Below are 15,958 nucleotides of genomic sequence, written 5' to 3'. Positions count from 1 at the left end.
TTGTGGCTGGTTTATGGACCGATGGTTGCTGGTGAGTGCGCTTGTGGCGGGATTATGGACTGATATGGTTGTCGGCACATGTGCTTGTTGTTGGCTGGGTTATGGACTGGCATGGTTGCCGGCACATGCGCTTGTTGTTGGCTGGGTTATGGACTGGCATGGTTGCCCCGGCACATGCGCTTGTTGTTGGCTGGGTTATGGACTGGCATGGTTGCCGGCACATGCGCTTGTTGTTGGCTGGGTTATGGACTGGCATGGTTGCTGGCACATGCGCTTGTTGTGGCTGGGTTATGGACTGGCATGGTTGCCGGCACATGCGCTTGTTGTGGCTGGGTTATGGACTGGCATGTTTACTGTGATTGTGTGAGACCTCAGTTTGTGTTGGCTTCTCATTCTCCCTCATGTCTCCATAGGACACAACCCTTGCGCTATGGTTCCCCTCCATGTTCCTCTCGGCCATTGAGGCTGTATTATCCGTGCGCTGCTGTGTGGTCGCGTTTATACTGCGTGGAATTGGCCCTTGTGGTGAGAACTACCTCAGAGAAAAGGTATGTAGGAATATCAGCCATGTTTAAAAAGGATCAGGGTTTGGGCTCACTAAATACAAAAGGGGGGAGAAATAGTTTTTCATCACACTCTAACTCCACAATGAACCCATGACCCAGAACTAATCACCTAAGGTTTACCTGACAGATTACACCAAAGGGGGATTATTTGTTCAGCACGGTAATATTAGAGATGCTGCCCCCCCCCCCTGCCCTCTGGTCACTACCATACATCTCTCCCCATTATACTGGAGATACAGTTACCCTAATGTTGTATTGATGTATTTATGCTTTTGTATACCTGTCTGTACTATTTTTGGGGCCGACATATGGGCACAATGTATGGCCATTATATACATTATACACGTTTTATTTGCACATCTTATAAGAGATTTACAGTTGGTAATATGTTTATTACATTGTTTGAAAAAAGCTTTATTAAGTGTGAAAATATAACAAACAAAAACAAGGATCAGGGTGCCCCCAGTCCTGCCTTATACCTATTCTTGTGCGTTCCTGCAGCTTGGCCTCTAGTGTCCCCAGAAGGGCTGCCATCCTGTTGCTTGTAGTGGCCCTGCACTCTGATTTGCTGATGGAACAAAGGCCTGTAAATAGAAGCCCATTGCCAAAAGAGCTTTGCACTCCATTGGTGGCGTCGTGAGCACTGTTGGTGATATTCACCCTGGACTGAATAACTCTTCAGACCACGACAGGTTAAAGAGGGTTCGTTTATTGAAAATCACACTGCAGTGAGAAGAGAATGAATACAAAGTTTTTCTCTGGGGGGGTCAGTCCCCTTCCCAAACATTTATACAGGAGGCAGGGCATTCCTGAACTCGATATCTAGGCTAATACAGTTTATGATTGGCTGGCTAAAATGCAAGGGTTTCCACCAAATATGGTTATAACATAAGTAAAAAACACAGTTAGACAGAATTCCATTCACTAAGTTCTATTCCTCAAAGTAGCTGGTTTAACTGTCTGACCGTATATCAAAAAAGGGCAAAGGTCAGGGATGAACTAATGTCTGCTCTTATGTTAACAAAGAGAGCTGTGTAAAAAGCATATCATTCTACAAGCTTACTAATTTATGGTATTCATCCATCCATATACTCACATATGTTTGGCCTACCAGGATAACAAGGGAATTGAATGTTTAGATACAAGGATAGAAAAGGATTAGATTTAGAAGAAAAATAAAGAGACATACACTAGCTACTATAAAACATTGCCCTTAAGCATGACTTCTGACTAACAATGCCTGCATAGAAATTAACCCATTCAGACCTCACTAAGCACTGCAGGAAAAACAGTTACAGATATTGCTTATTATTTTCAACCTTGGCTCATGGGCTCATCCCCCTTCTTTATTTTTTTATTTTAGCTGCAGGAAGAAGAAGCCGAGCGAGAGAAACAAGAAGATGGTGCGAGGCCAGAGACTCACCAGCTGATTGAAGCAAGAGCATAAAATGATCCTGGTATGCCATCGAGGTAACTATATGTGCCCAAGAGTGAGTGGGTAAACCAGCCCTTTTGTAGGTGAAGCAATAGGGTTGTGGTGGTGGTGTTGTCAGTCCCTATAGCTCCGTAATGAGCTCCCATGAGAGACACTCGCTCATCAATACCTTCCTCAAAAAGCTCCTCATGGTCAGAAGTGGCTGCTACACTGTGTTCAAGTATCTGACCCAGAAAGTTGATAAATCCACAGACCCGGAGGCACCAAGAATTGAACCAGTTGCTTTATATGTATTCATTTGCTGCTCAGCATAGCCACTTGCTGTCACTGTCCTTAGTATTGTCTCTGGCTCTCTCACTGGGTAACTTGCTGCTCAGTATCGTCTCTGGCTCTCTCACTGGGTAACTTGCTGCTCAGTATCGTCTCTGGCTCTGTCACTGTGTAACTTGCTGCTCAGTATCGTCTCTGGCTCTCTCACTGGGTAACTTGCTGCTCAGTATCGTCTCTGGCTGTCTCACTGGGTAACTTGCTGCTCAGTATCGTCTCTGGCTCTCTCACTGTGTAACTTGCTGCTCAGTAACGTCTCTGGCTCTCTCACTGGGTAACTTGCTGCTCAGTATCGTCTCTGGCTCTCTCACTGGGTAACTTGCTGCTTAGTAACGTCTCTGGCTCTCACTGTGTAACTTGCTGCTCAGTATCGTCTCTGGCTCTGTCACTGGGTAACTTGCTGCTCAGTATCGTCTCTGGCTCTCTCACTGGGTAACTTGCTGCTCAGTATCGTCTCTGGCTCTGTCACTGGGTAACTTGCTGCTCAGTATCGTCTCTGGCTCTCTCACTGGGTAACTTGCTGCTCAGTATCGTCTCTGGCTCTCTCACTGGGTAACTTGCTGCTCAGTATCGTCTCTGGCTCTCTCACTGTGTAACTTGCTGCTCAGTAACGTCTCTGGCTCTCTCACTGGGTAACTTGCTGCTTAGTAACGTCTCTGGCTCTCACTGTGTAACTTGCTGCTCAGTAACGTCTCTGGCTCTCTCACTGGGTAACTTGCTGCTCAGTATCGTCTCTGGCTCTCTCACTGTGTAACTTGCTGCTCAGTAACGTCTCTGGCTCTCTCACTGTGTAACTTGCTGCTTAGTAACGTCTCTGGCTCTCACTGGGTAACTTGCTGCTCAGTATCGTCTCTGGCTCTCTCACTGGGTAACTTGCTGCTCAGTATCGTCTCTGGCTGTCTCACTGGGTAACTTGCTGCTCAGTAACGTCTCTGGCTCTCACTGGGTAACTTGCTGCTCAGTAACGTCTCTGGCTCTCTCACTGGGTAACTTGCTGCTCAGTAACGTCTCTGGCTCTCTCACTGGGTAACTTGCTGCTCAGTATCGTCTCTGGCTGTCTCACTGGGTAACTTGCTGCTCAGTATCGTCTCTGGCTGTCTCACTGGGTAACTTGCTGCTCAGTAACGTCTCTGGCTCTCTAACTGGGTAACTTGCTGCTCAGTAACGTCTCTGGCTCTCTCACTGGGTAACTTGCTGCTCAGTAACGTCTCTGGCTCTCTCACTGGGTAACTTGCTGCTCAGTACCGTCTCTGGCTCTCTCACTGGGTAACTTGCTGCTCAGTACCGTCTCTGGCTCTCTCACTGGGTAACTTGCTGCTCAGTACCGTCTCTGGCTCTCTCACTGGGTAACTTGCTGCTCAGTACCGTCTCTGGCTCTCTCACTGGGTAACTTGCTGCTCAGTAACGTCTCTGGCTCTCTCACTGGGTACCTTGCTGCTCAGTAACGTCTCTGGCTCTCTCACTGGGTAACTTGCTGCTCAGTATCGTCTCTGGCTCTGTCACTGGGTAACTTGCTGCTCAGTATCGTCTCTGGCTCTGTCACTGGGTAACTTGCTGCCCAGTAACGTCTCTGGCTCTCTCACTGGGTAACTTGCTGCTCAGTATTGTCTCTGGCTCTCTCACTGGGTAACTTGCTGCTCAGTAACGTCTCTGGCTCTCTCACTGGGTAACTTGCTGCTCAGTATCGTCTCTGGCTGTCTCACTGGGTAACTTGCTGCTCAGTATCGTCTCTGGCTCTCTCACTGTGTAACTTGCTGCTCAGTATCGTCTCTGGCTGTCTCACTGGGTAACTTGCTGCTCAGTAACGTCTCTGGCTCTCTCACTGTGTAACTTGCTGCTCAGTATCGTCTCTGGCTGTCTCACTGGGTAACTTGCTGCTCAGTAACGTCTCTGGCTCTCTCACTGGGTAACTTGCTGTCATTGTCCTTAGTATCGTCTCTGGCTCTCACTGGGTAACTTGCTGCTCAGTATCGTCTCTGGCTCTCTCACTGGGTAACTTGCTGCTCAGTATCGTCTCTGGCTCTCTCACTGGGTAACTTGCTGCTTAGTATCGTCTCTGGCTCTCTCACTGGGTAACTTGCTGCTCAGTATCGTCTCTGGCTCTCTCTCACTGGGTAACTTGCTGCTCAGTATCGGCTCCGGCTCTCTCACTGGGTAACTTGCTGCTCAGTATTGTCTCTGGCTCTCTCACTGGGTAACTTGCTGCCCAGTAACGTCTCTGGCTCTCTCACTGGGTAACTTGCTGCCCAGTAACGTCTCTGGCTCTCTCACTGGGTAACTTGCTGCTCAGTATCGTCTCTGGCTGTCTCACTGGGTAACTTGCTGCTCAGTATCGTCTCTGGCTGTCTCACTGGGTAACTTGCTGCTCAGTATCGTCTCTGGCTGTCTCACTGGGTAACTTGCTGCTCAGTATCGTCTCTGGCTCTCTCACTGGGTAACTTGCTGCTCAGTATCGTCTCTGGCTCTCTCACTGGGTAACTTGCTGCTCAGTAACGTCTCTGGCTCTCTCACTGGGTAACTTGCTGCTCAGTATCGTCTCTGGCTGTCTCACTGGGTAACTTGCTGCTCAGTATCGTCTCTGGCTCTCTCACTGGGTAACTTGCTGCTCAGTATCGTCTCTGGCTCTCTCACTGGGTAACTTGCTGCTCAGTAACGTCTCTGGCTCTCTCACTGGGTAACTTGCTGCTCAGTAACGTCTCTGGCTCTCTCACTGGGTAACTTGCTGCTCAGTAACGTCTCTGGCTCTCTCACTGGGTAACTTGCTGCTCAGTATCGTCTCTGGCTCTCACTGGGTAACTTGCTGCTCAGTATCGTCTCTGGCTCTCTCACTGGGTAACTTGCTGCTCAGTATCGTCTCTGGCTCTCTCACTGGGTAACTTGTTGCTTAGTATCGTCTCTGGCTCTCTCACTGGGTAACTTGCTGCTCAGTATCGTCTCTGGCTCTCACTGTGTAACTTGCTGCTCAGTAACGTCTCTGGCTCTCTCACTGGGTAACTTGCTGCTCAGTATCGTCTCTGGCTCTCTCACTGGGTAACTTGCTGCTCAGTATCGTCTCTGGCTCTCTCACTGGGTAACTTGCTGCTCAGTATTGTCTCTGGCTCTCTCACTGGGTAACTTGCTGCTCAGTATCGTCTCTGGCTCTCTCACTGGGTAACTTGCTGCTTAGTATCGTCTCTGATTCTCTCACTGGGTAACTTGCTGCTCAGTAACGTCTCTGGCTCTCTCACTGGGTAACTTGCTGCTCAGTATCGTCTCTGGCTCTCTCACTGGGTAACTTGCTGCTCAGTATCGTCTCTGGCTCTCTCACTGGGTAACTTGCTGCTCAGTATCGTCTCTGGCTCTGTCACTGGGTAACTTGCTGCTCAGTATCGTCTCTGGCTCTCTCACTGTGTAACCTGCTGCTCAGTGTCGTCTCTGGCTCTCTCACTGGGTAACTTGCTGCTCAGTGTCGTCTCTGGCTCTCTCACTGGGTAATTTGCTGCTCAGTATCGTCTCTGGCTCTCTCACTGTAATTTTCTGCTCAGTAACGTCTCTGGCTCTCTCACTGGGTAACTTGCTGCTCAGTAACGTCTCTGGCTCTGTCACTGGGTAACCTGCTGCTCAGTAACGTCTCTGGCTCTCTCACTGGGTAACCTGCTGCTCAGTATCGTCTCTGGCTCTCTCACTGGGTAACTTGCTGCTCAGTATCGTCTCTGGCTCTCTCACTGGGTAACTTGCTGCTCAGTATCGTCTCTGGCTCTCTCACTGGGTAACTTGCTGCTCAGTATCGTCTCTGGCTCTCTCACTGGGTAACTTGCTGCTCAGTATCGGCTCCGGCTCTCTCACTGGGTAACTTGCTGCTCAGTATTGTCTCTGGCTCTGTCACTGGGTAACTTGCTGCCCAGTAACGTCTCTGGCTCTCTCACTGGGTAACTTGCTGCCCAGTAACGTCTCTGGCTCTCTCACTGGGTAACTTGCTGCTCAGTATCGTCTCTGGCTGTCTCACTGGGTAACTTGCTGCTCAGTATCGTCTCTGGCTCTCTCACTGGGTAACTTGCTGCTCAGTATCGTCTCTGGCTCTCTCACTGGGTAACTTGCTGCTCAGTATCGTCTCTGGCTCTCTCACTGGGTAACTTGCTGCTCAGTATCGTCTCTGGCTCTCTCACTGGGTAACTTGCTGCTCAGTAACGTCTCTGGCTCTCTCACTGTGTAACTTGCTGCTCAGTATCGTCTCTGGCTCTCTCACTGTAATTTTCTGCTCAGTAACGTCTCTGGCTCTCTTACTGGGTAACTTGCTGCTCAGTAACGTCTCTGGCTCTGTCACTGGGTAACCTGCTGCTCAGTAACGTCTCTGGCTCTCTCACTGGGTAACCTGCTGCTCAGTATCGTCTCTGGCTCTCTCACTGGGTAACTTGCTGCTCAGTAACGTCTCTGGCTCTCTCACTGGGTAACTTGCTGCTCAGTAACGTCTCTGGCTCTCTCACTGGGTAACTTGCTGCTCAGTATCGTCTCTGGCTCTCTCACTGGGTAACTTGCTGCTCAGTATCGTCTCTGGCTCTCTCACTGGGTAACTTGCTGCTCAGTATCGTCTCTGGCTCTCTCACTGTGTAACTTGCTGCTCAGTATCGTCTCTGGCTCTCTCACTGGGTAACTTGCTGCTCAGTAACGTCTCTGGCTCTCTCACTGGGTAACTTGCTGCTTAGTATCGTCTCTGGCTCTCTCACTGGGTAACTTGCTGCTCAGTAACGTCTCTGGCTCTCTCACTGGGTAACTTGCTGCTCAGTATCGTCTCTGGCTCTCTCACTGGGTAACTTGCTGCTCAGTATCGTCTCTGGCTCTCTCACTGGGTAACTTGCTGCTCAGTATCGTCTCTGGCTCTCTCACTGGGTAACTTGCTGCTCAGTATCGTCTCTGGCTCTCTAACTGGGTAACTTGCTGCTCAGTATCGTCTCTGGCTCTCTCACTGGGTAACTTGCTGCTCAGTATCGTCTCTGGCTCTGTCACTGGGTAACTTGCTGCTCAGTATCGTCTCTGGCTCTGTCACTGGGTAACTTGCTGCTCAGTATCGTCTCTGGCTCTCTCACTGGGTAACTTGCTGTAGCACAGTCCAAAGGAAACAGCAGCACTCACCAATTATGCAAAAACTTCCATCTTTATTGGGATATTCAAAGAGAAAAATACGTCATTTCGGACCTCTAGTCCTTAGTCATGTCAATACATAAATGCAGGTAACACACCTTAATATAGGGGATGGGGGTTAAAAAAAACCACACCTACCAATTAACTTTTTAACTGTGAAAACACAAATACTATTGCAGTGTAACCTGACTGAAAGAGGATGCGACGAGGAACCTGACGAGCACATAAAGATACATATACATAAAATTGTTTATACATAGTTGCAAATAGCAACAGTACAGAATATCAGATACAAAATATCATTGTTACATTTCTTAAGAAAATTCAAAGAAAAACAGGTCATGTTCTTTATTCCAATAGGAAACAGTTTCTAATTTATTAATCCAAAATACCTTTTTTTTGTTTTAAAAACAGCTCTCTGTCTCCTCCCCTCCTTGGTATGCTAATGTGATCAATAACTTGAAACCTAAGTTGGCATATGCTGTGACCTGCCTGAATAAAATGTTCTGCTACTGGGGGGGCGTGTCCTAGCCGCAGCAGTGAGGAGTCGCAAATTTGAGGAGCTCTCTATAAACTCATAATTTGTCGGTAATCTCTTCTCTAGTCAGCTTCTATCACTCCTAAACTGTGCAACTAACAGAGAAACCGCTAAGGACCTATTTGGTACCAACTATTACCTTGTTTACACCGACAAACACAAAAAAAGCAACTTGAGTCTCCACGGATTGACGACTGCGGCCTCATATTTATTTTACATTTCACCATCCCCCCCCCGGTTGGTTAGCAGCCGGGTAAAGCAGACTTACGCTAATGAAAACCCTATTATCTACTCCCTGGAACCTTATACTTTGACATGGAGTGGGATCTACATTTGCAGTTGCAGATCATGCTTGAAACGCTGACACTACGGATGCATCGCAATTTTGATGACCTGCGCCATACCTTGCGAACAGCCAGTGGTAACGCAGCACCTCAAGATGGAGCCAGTACTCGCCTTCCTACTCCAGCCAGCAGTGATCCTCCGAGTAATAGTATGGTGGAGAAACCGGAGATCACCCGATCTGCAAGCAACACCCCGATCTCTTATAACACCGGAGCCGCCTCCTTCATCCATATCTGTCAGACAGAAATTGCCATTGAACCTATCTCAGCCGTTCCTGGGAGGGTGCGGCCGACCCCCGGAGATACGTGGGGGCCCCAAAGAGGAAGTCTGACTTAGTGTTTATGCAGCGGAGGGGTAATCGAGGAGCCGCCAGAAAGGGTATTGTGGAGATTTTTGTCACTCATAGCTCACACTCACCTACATCTGAAGCCCTGATTTATGCTAAACTGTTGACTCTATGGACATCAAAAGGTGTAGCTGACTTTTGTACAGGTAATTGGCTTGATACGGGCCAGCCACCCAGAAGAGGACTGAGCTAATCATAAGGACTTCTTTCCCTGATCGAAATAGTGGACATCGCTGTTTTAATTTAAGGTCCGCTTTTTGTTTGCATATAGTTGTTTGTTTTTTGAGCCCTTCCTGCCTATGTGGATCCTTATCTAGCGCTACTAAGCCTGTTGTGCACAACTCATCGCCCACATGGCCGCCTCCTAGTTCTGTTTTGACACACTTCTTTATATACAACCCCAGTTTTGATCGTGCTTGGACGGTATTAGGATAACATCAGTAACTAGTTTCCACCCAAATTCAATTGTGGGGAATAGTTATCTCACTTCTGAGGTATAAGTTTTATTGTTGACTCCTGTCTAATATGCAACAGAGGTATATGTCGTTATACAGGGGGATGTGATGCCATGCTGTATTTAAAAGGAGACCATTAGGCTATAATGTTAGATATCTCAAATTGGTTTTTGCCACTAGATGCCTATGTTTAGGTTTTTCTCTCCTTCCTAATACATTTGTTAGAATGATGCTGTAGGTGCTTCGCGAGAGACATAGGAAACCGCTTCACTATGGGCCTGATACATTCATTATCCGTTCATCATTTAATATCTGTCCTTTTCCTCCTCATGCTTAATATGTCACTATCTGATCCTGTATTATGTCTGCACCCGGATTTGTTCAATGTTACATGTATTGGTATATTGGTCATCTTACCTACCTGATGTATCTATGGTTACCCCACCTCCTCTCGTAATTATTACTGCTGACATCCCAATCGGCCCATATTATTCCCTCTAATTGAATCTACTTAGTACCCTCTCCATGTCATAGTTTAATCACTAGCCCAATTTGACATTATATCACTCTACCTATCCCTCCCTCCCCCTTATACGAGTGGCTTTGGCCCACTGATTCCTCCTCCGCCATCCCCTCTAAAAAGAAAGAGGTCCCATTTTAATACTAAATGGTTAGCCGCTGATTATGTAAGTTTTTTACTCTGACGCATACTTGCAAGTATGTCTGTGAATTGTTATGAATGTCTTTGTAACAAAACATACTAGAGGTCTTTATCATAATTTCTTAATTTTTATGTTATCCAGCCTCATAAGCAATGTACTTTATGTGGATTTAAATGTCAGATTATATCACCTATACTGTTTATTTGCTGACTATTGTCTATGCCCAAATCTAAATCATAACCTTGTTGTTCTTCGCTACTTTTGAAACCTCAATAAAAACACAATTTAAAAAAAAATGTTCTGCTACTGGATTTTTTAGCTTGCTATTCCTAATATCAGACCTATGTTCACATATTCTCTCCCGGACCATCCTAGTGGTCTCTCCGATATAGCTCCGCAAACATGGGCATTTGATTATATATATGGCATAAGTAGTATTAGATGTAAATAAACCCCTAATGCTATATTTCTTGCCAGTGCGGGGATGGTAGAAATATTTACCTTTTACCATGCTACAGTGACGTGCACTCATAGGAGGCAGGTGAGGCAGTGCCTTCCCCGGGCCAGATGGTGCATTACAGCCTTATTTATAAAAATAATAAAAAAAATTATTCTTTTTTTTTTTTTTATCTTAAAAGGTGACCCCCCCCAACGCCCCCACCCCTCCACCAAATTCATTATTTTATTTCCATTTTGATTTAAAAATAAAAAAAGTAATATACATTCATTTCTCCAACATAGGTGTGTCCGGTCCACGGCGTCATCCTTACTTGTGGGATATTCTCTTCCCCAACAGGAAATGGCAAAGAGCCCAGCAAAGCTGGTCACATGATTCCTCCTAGGCTCCGCCTTCCCCAGTCATTCTCTTTGCCGTTGTACAGGCAACATCTCCACGGAGATGGCTTAGAGTTTTTTAGTGTTTAACTGTAGTTTTTATTATTCAATCAAGAGTTTGATATTTTAAAATAGTGCTGGTATGTACTATTTACTCTGAAACAGAAAAGAGATGAAGATTTCTGTTTGTAAGAGGAAAATGATTTTAGCAACCGTTACTAAAATCGATGGCTGTTTCCACACAGGACTGTTGAGAGGAATTAACTTCAGTTGGGGGAACAGTGAGCAGACTTTTGCTGCTTGAGGTATGACACATTCTAACAAGACGATGTAATGCTGGAAGCTGTCATTTTCCCTATGGGATCCGGTAAGCCATTTTTATTACAGAAAGGAAAAAAAGGGCTTCACAAGGGCTTTTTAAGACTGTAGACATTTTCTGGGCTAAATCGATTTATATATAAACATATTTTATACTCCATAGCCTTGAGGAATTATTTTAATCTTGGGAATTATGTAAAATAACCGGCAGGCACTGTATTGGGACACCTTATTCTCTAGGGGCTTTCCCTAATCACAGGCAGAGTCTCATTTTCGCGGCCTCTATTGCGCACTTGTTTTTGAGAAAGCATGACCATGCAGATGCATGTGTGAGGAGCTCTGATACATAGAAAAGACTTTCTGAAGGCGTCATTTGGTATCGTATTCCCCTTTGGGCTTGGTTGGGTCTCAGCAAAGCAGATACCAGGGACTGTAAAGGGGTTAAATATAAAAACGTCTCCGGTTCCGTTATTTTAAGGTTAAAGCTTCCAAATTTGGTGTGCAATACTTTTAAGGCTTTAAGGACACTGTGGTGAAATTTTGGTGAATTTTGAACAATTCCTTCATACTTGTTTCGCAATTGCAGTAATAAAGTGTGTTCAGTTTAAAATTTAAAGTGACAGTAACTGTTTATTTTAAAACGTTTTTTTGTACATTGTTATCAAGTTTTTGCCTGTTTAACATGTCTGAACTACCAGATAGACTGTGTTCTGAATGTGGGGAAGCCAAGGTTCCTTCTCATTTAAATAGATGTGATTTATGTGACACAAAATTTAGAGAAAATGATGCCCAAGATGATTCCTCAAGTGAGGGGAGTAAGCATGGTACTGCATCATCCCCTCCTTCGTCTACACCAGTCTTGCCCACACAGGAGGCCCCTAGTACATCTAGCGCAGCCAATACTCCTTACTATGCAACAATTAACGGCTGTAATGGATAATTCTATCAAAAACATTTTAGCCAAAATGCCCACTTATCAGCGAAAGCGCGACTGCTCTGTTTTAGAAAATACTGAAGAGCATGAGGACGCTGATGATATTGGTTCTGAGGGCCCCTACACCATCTGAGGGGGCCAGGGAGGTTTTGTCTGAGGGAGAAATTTCAGATTCAGGGAAAATTTCTCAACAAGCTGAACCTGATGTGATTACATTTAAATTTAAATTGGAACATCTCCGGCGCTCTGCTTAAGGAGGTGTTATCCACTCTGGATGATTGTGGAGAATTTGGTCATTCCAGAGAAACTATGTAAAATGGACAAGTTCCTAGAGGTCCCGGGGCCCCCCGAAGCTTTTCCCTATACCCAAGCGGGTGGCGGAACATTGTAAATAAAGAATGGGAAAGGCCCGGGTATACCTTTCGTCCCTCCCCCCATATTAAAAAATTGTTTCCTATGGTCGACCCCAGAAAGGACTTATGGCAGACAGTCCCCAAGGTCGAGGGGCGGTTTCTTACTCTAAACAAACGCACCACTATACCCATAGAAGATAGTTGTGCTTTCAAAGATCCTATGGATAAAAAATTAGAAGGTTTGCTTAAAAAGATGTTTGTTCAGCAAGGTTACCTTCTACAACCAATTTCATGCATTGTTCCTGTCACTACAGCAGCGTGTTTCTGGTTCGATGAGCTAGAAAAGGCGCTCAATAATAATTCTTCTTCTTATGAGGAGATTATGGACAGAATTCATGCTCTCAAATTGGCTAATTCTTTCACCCTAGACGCCACTTTGCAATTGGCTAGGTTAGCGGCGAAAAATTCTGGTTTTGCTATTGTGGCGCGCAGAGCGCTTTAGTTAAAATCTTGGTCAGCGGATGCGTCTTCCAAGAACAAATTGCTTAACATTCCTTTCAAGGGGAAAACGCTGTTTGGCCCTGACTTGAAAGAGATTATCTCGGATATCACTGGGGGCAAGGGCCACGCCCTTCCTCAGGATAGGTCTTTCAAGGCCAAAAATAAACCGAATTTTCGTCCCTTTCGCAGAAACGGACCAGCCCCAAGTGCTACGTCCTCTAAGCAAGAGGGTAATACTTCTCAAGCCAAGCCAGCCTGGAGACCAATGCAAGGCTGGAACAAAGGAAAGCAGGCCAAGAAACCTGCCACTGCTACCAAGACAGCATGAGATGTTGGCCCCCGATCCGGGACCGGATCTGGTGGGGGGCAGACTCTCTCTCTTCGCTCAGGCTTGGGCAAGAGATGTTCTGGATCCTTGGGCACTAGAAATAGTCTCCCAAGGTTATCTTCTGGAATTCAAGGGGCTTCCCCCAAGGGGGAGGTTCCACAGGTCTCAATTGTCTTCAGACCACATAAAAAGACAGGCATTCTTACATTGTGTAGAAGACCTGTTAAAAATGGGAGTGATTCATCCTGTTCCTTTAGGAGAACAAGGGATGGGGTTCTACTCCAATCTGTTCGTAGTTCCCAAAAAAGAGGGAACATTCAGACCAATCTTAGATCTCAAGATCCTAAACAAGTTTCTCAAGGTTCCATCGTTCAAAATGGAAACCATTCGAACAATTCTTCCTTCCATCCAGGAAGGTCAATTCATGACCACGGTGGATTTAAAGGATGCGTATCTACATATTCCTATCCACAAGGAACATCATAGGTTCCTAAGGTTCGCATTCCTGGACAAGCATTACCAGTTTGTGGCACTTCCGTTCGGATTAGCCACTGCTCCAAGGATTTTCACAAAGGTACTAGGGTCCCTTCTAGCGGTGCTAAGACCAAGGGGCATTGCAGTAGTACCTTACTTGGACGACATTCTGATTCAAGCGTCGTCCCTTCCTCAAGCAAAGGCTCACACGGACATTGTCCTGGCCTTTCTCAGATCTCACGGGTGGAAAGTGAACGTAGAAAAAAGTTCTCTATCTCCGTCAACAAGGGTTCCCTTCTTGGGAACAATAATAGACTCCTTAGAAATGAGGATTTTTCTGACAGAGGCCAGAAAATCAAAACTTCTAAACTCTTGTCAAATACTTCATTCTGTTCCTCTTCCTTCCATAGCGCAGTGCATGGAAGTAATAGGTTTGATGGTAGCGGCAATGGACATAGTTCCTTTTGCGCGAATTCATCTAAGACCATTACAACTGTGCATGCTCAGTCAGTGGAATGGGGACTATACAGACTTGTCTCCGACGATACTAGTAGATCAGAGGACCAGAGATTCACTTCGTTGGTGGCTGTCCCTGGACAACCTGTCACAGGGGATGAGCTTCCGCAGACCAGAGTGGGTCATTGTCACGACCGACGCCAGTCTGGTGGGCTGGGGCGCGGTCTGGGGACCCCTGAAAGCTCAGGGTCTTTGGTCTCGGGAAGAATCTCTTCTCCCGATAAATATTCTGGAACTGAGAGCGATATTCAATGCTCTCAAGGCTTGGCCTCAGCTAGCAAAGGCCAAATTCATACGGTTTCAATCAGACAACATGACGACTGTTGCGTACATCAACCATCAGGGGGGAACAAGGAGTTCCCTGGCGATGGAAGAAGTGACCAAAATCATTCAATGGGCGGAGACTCACTCCTGCCACTTGTCTGCAATCCACATCCCAGGAGTGGAAAATTGGGAAGCGGATTTTCTGAGTCGTCAGACATTGCATCCGGGGGAGTGGGAACTCCATCCGGAAATCTTTGCCCAAATTGCTCAATTGTGGGGCATTCCAGACATGGATCTGATGGCCTCTCGTCAGAACTTCAAGGTTCCTTGCTACGGGTCCAGATCCAGGGATCCCAAGGCGACTCTAGTAGATGCACTAGTAGCACCTTGGACCTTCAAACTAGCTTATGTATTCCCGCCGTTTCCTCTCATCCCCAGGCTGGTAGCCAGGATCAATCAGGAGAGGGCATCAGTGATCTTGATAGCTCCTGCGTGGCCACGCAGGACTTGGTATGCAGACCTGGTGAATATGTCATCGGCTCCACCATGGAAGCTACCTTTGAGACGAGACCTTCTTGTTCAAGGTCCGTTCGAACATCCGAATCTGGTCTCACTCCAACTGACTGCTTGGAGATTGAACGCTTGATCTTATCAAAGCGAGGGTTCTCAGATTCTGTCATTGATACTCTTGTTCAGGCCAGAAAGCCTGTAACTAGAAAAATTTACCACAAAATATGGAAAAAATATATCTGTTGGTGTGAATCTAAAGGATTCCCTTGGGACAAGGTAAAAATTCCTAAGATTCTATCCTTTCTTCAAGAAGGTTTGGAGAAAGGATTATCTGCAAGTTCCTTGAAGGGACAGATTTCTGCCTTGTCTGTGTTACTTCACAAAAAGCTGGCAGCTGTGCCAGATGTTCAAGCCTTTGTTCAGGCTCTGGTTAGAATCAAGCCTGTTTACAAACCTTTGACTCCTCCTTGGAGTCTCAATTTAGTTCTTTCAGTTCTTCAGGGGGTTCCGTTTGAACCCTTACATTCCGTTGATATTAAGTTATTATCTTGGAAAGTTTTGTTTTTGGTTGCAATTTCTTCTGCTAGAAGAGTTTCAGAATTATCTGCTCTGCAGTGTTCTCCTCCTTATCTGGTGTTCCATGCAGATAAGGTGGTTTTACGTACTAAACCTGGTTTTCTTCCGAAAGTTGTTTCTAACAAAAACATTAACCAGGAGATAGTCGTGCCTTCTTTGTGTCCGAATCCAGTTTCAAAGAAGGAACGTTTGTTGCACAATTTGGATGTTGTTCGTGCTCTAAAATTCTATTTAGATGCTACAAAGGATTTTAGACAAACATCTTCCTTGTTTGTTGTTTATTCTGGTAAAAGGAGAGGTCAAAAAGCAACTTCTACCTCTCTCTCTTTTTGGATTAAAAGCATCATCAGATTGGCTTATGAGACTTCCGGACGGCAGCCTCCTGAAAGAATCACAGCTCATTCCACTAGGGCTGTGGCTTCCACATGGGCCTTCAAGAACGAGGCTTCTGTTGATCAGATATGTAAGGCAGCGACTTGGTCTTCACTGCACACTTTTACTAAATTTTACAAGTTTGATACTTTTGCTTCTTCTGAGGCTATTTTTGGGAGAAAGGTT

General features: G+C 46.0%; 1 protein-coding gene across 1 annotated transcript in view; it reads left to right on the top strand.

Annotated features, from left to right (window-relative positions):
* The window catches only part of KRTCAP3 (keratinocyte associated protein 3), a 36,497-nt gene extending 26,409 nt beyond the window's left edge, over positions 1 to 10,088 (top strand). The window contains exons 4-6 of the mRNA XM_053709395.1: positions 414 to 548; positions 1,930 to 2,036; positions 7,861 to 10,088. Coding sequence (XP_053565370.1) covers positions 414 to 548; positions 1,930 to 2,013 — 219 coding nt within the window. The 3' untranslated portion in view covers positions 2,014 to 2,036; positions 7,861 to 10,088. The remainder of the gene's footprint in view (positions 1 to 413; positions 549 to 1,929; positions 2,037 to 7,860) is intronic.
* Positions 10,089 to 15,958: the final 5,870 nt, after the last annotated feature.

Source organism: Bombina bombina, chromosome 4 (assembly GCF_027579735.1).
Source record: "Bombina bombina isolate aBomBom1 chromosome 4, aBomBom1.pri, whole genome shotgun sequence".
NCBI classification, from domain to species: domain Eukaryota; kingdom Metazoa; phylum Chordata; class Amphibia; order Anura; family Bombinatoridae; genus Bombina; species Bombina bombina.
This window is presented reverse-complemented; position numbering and strand designations above follow the sequence as displayed.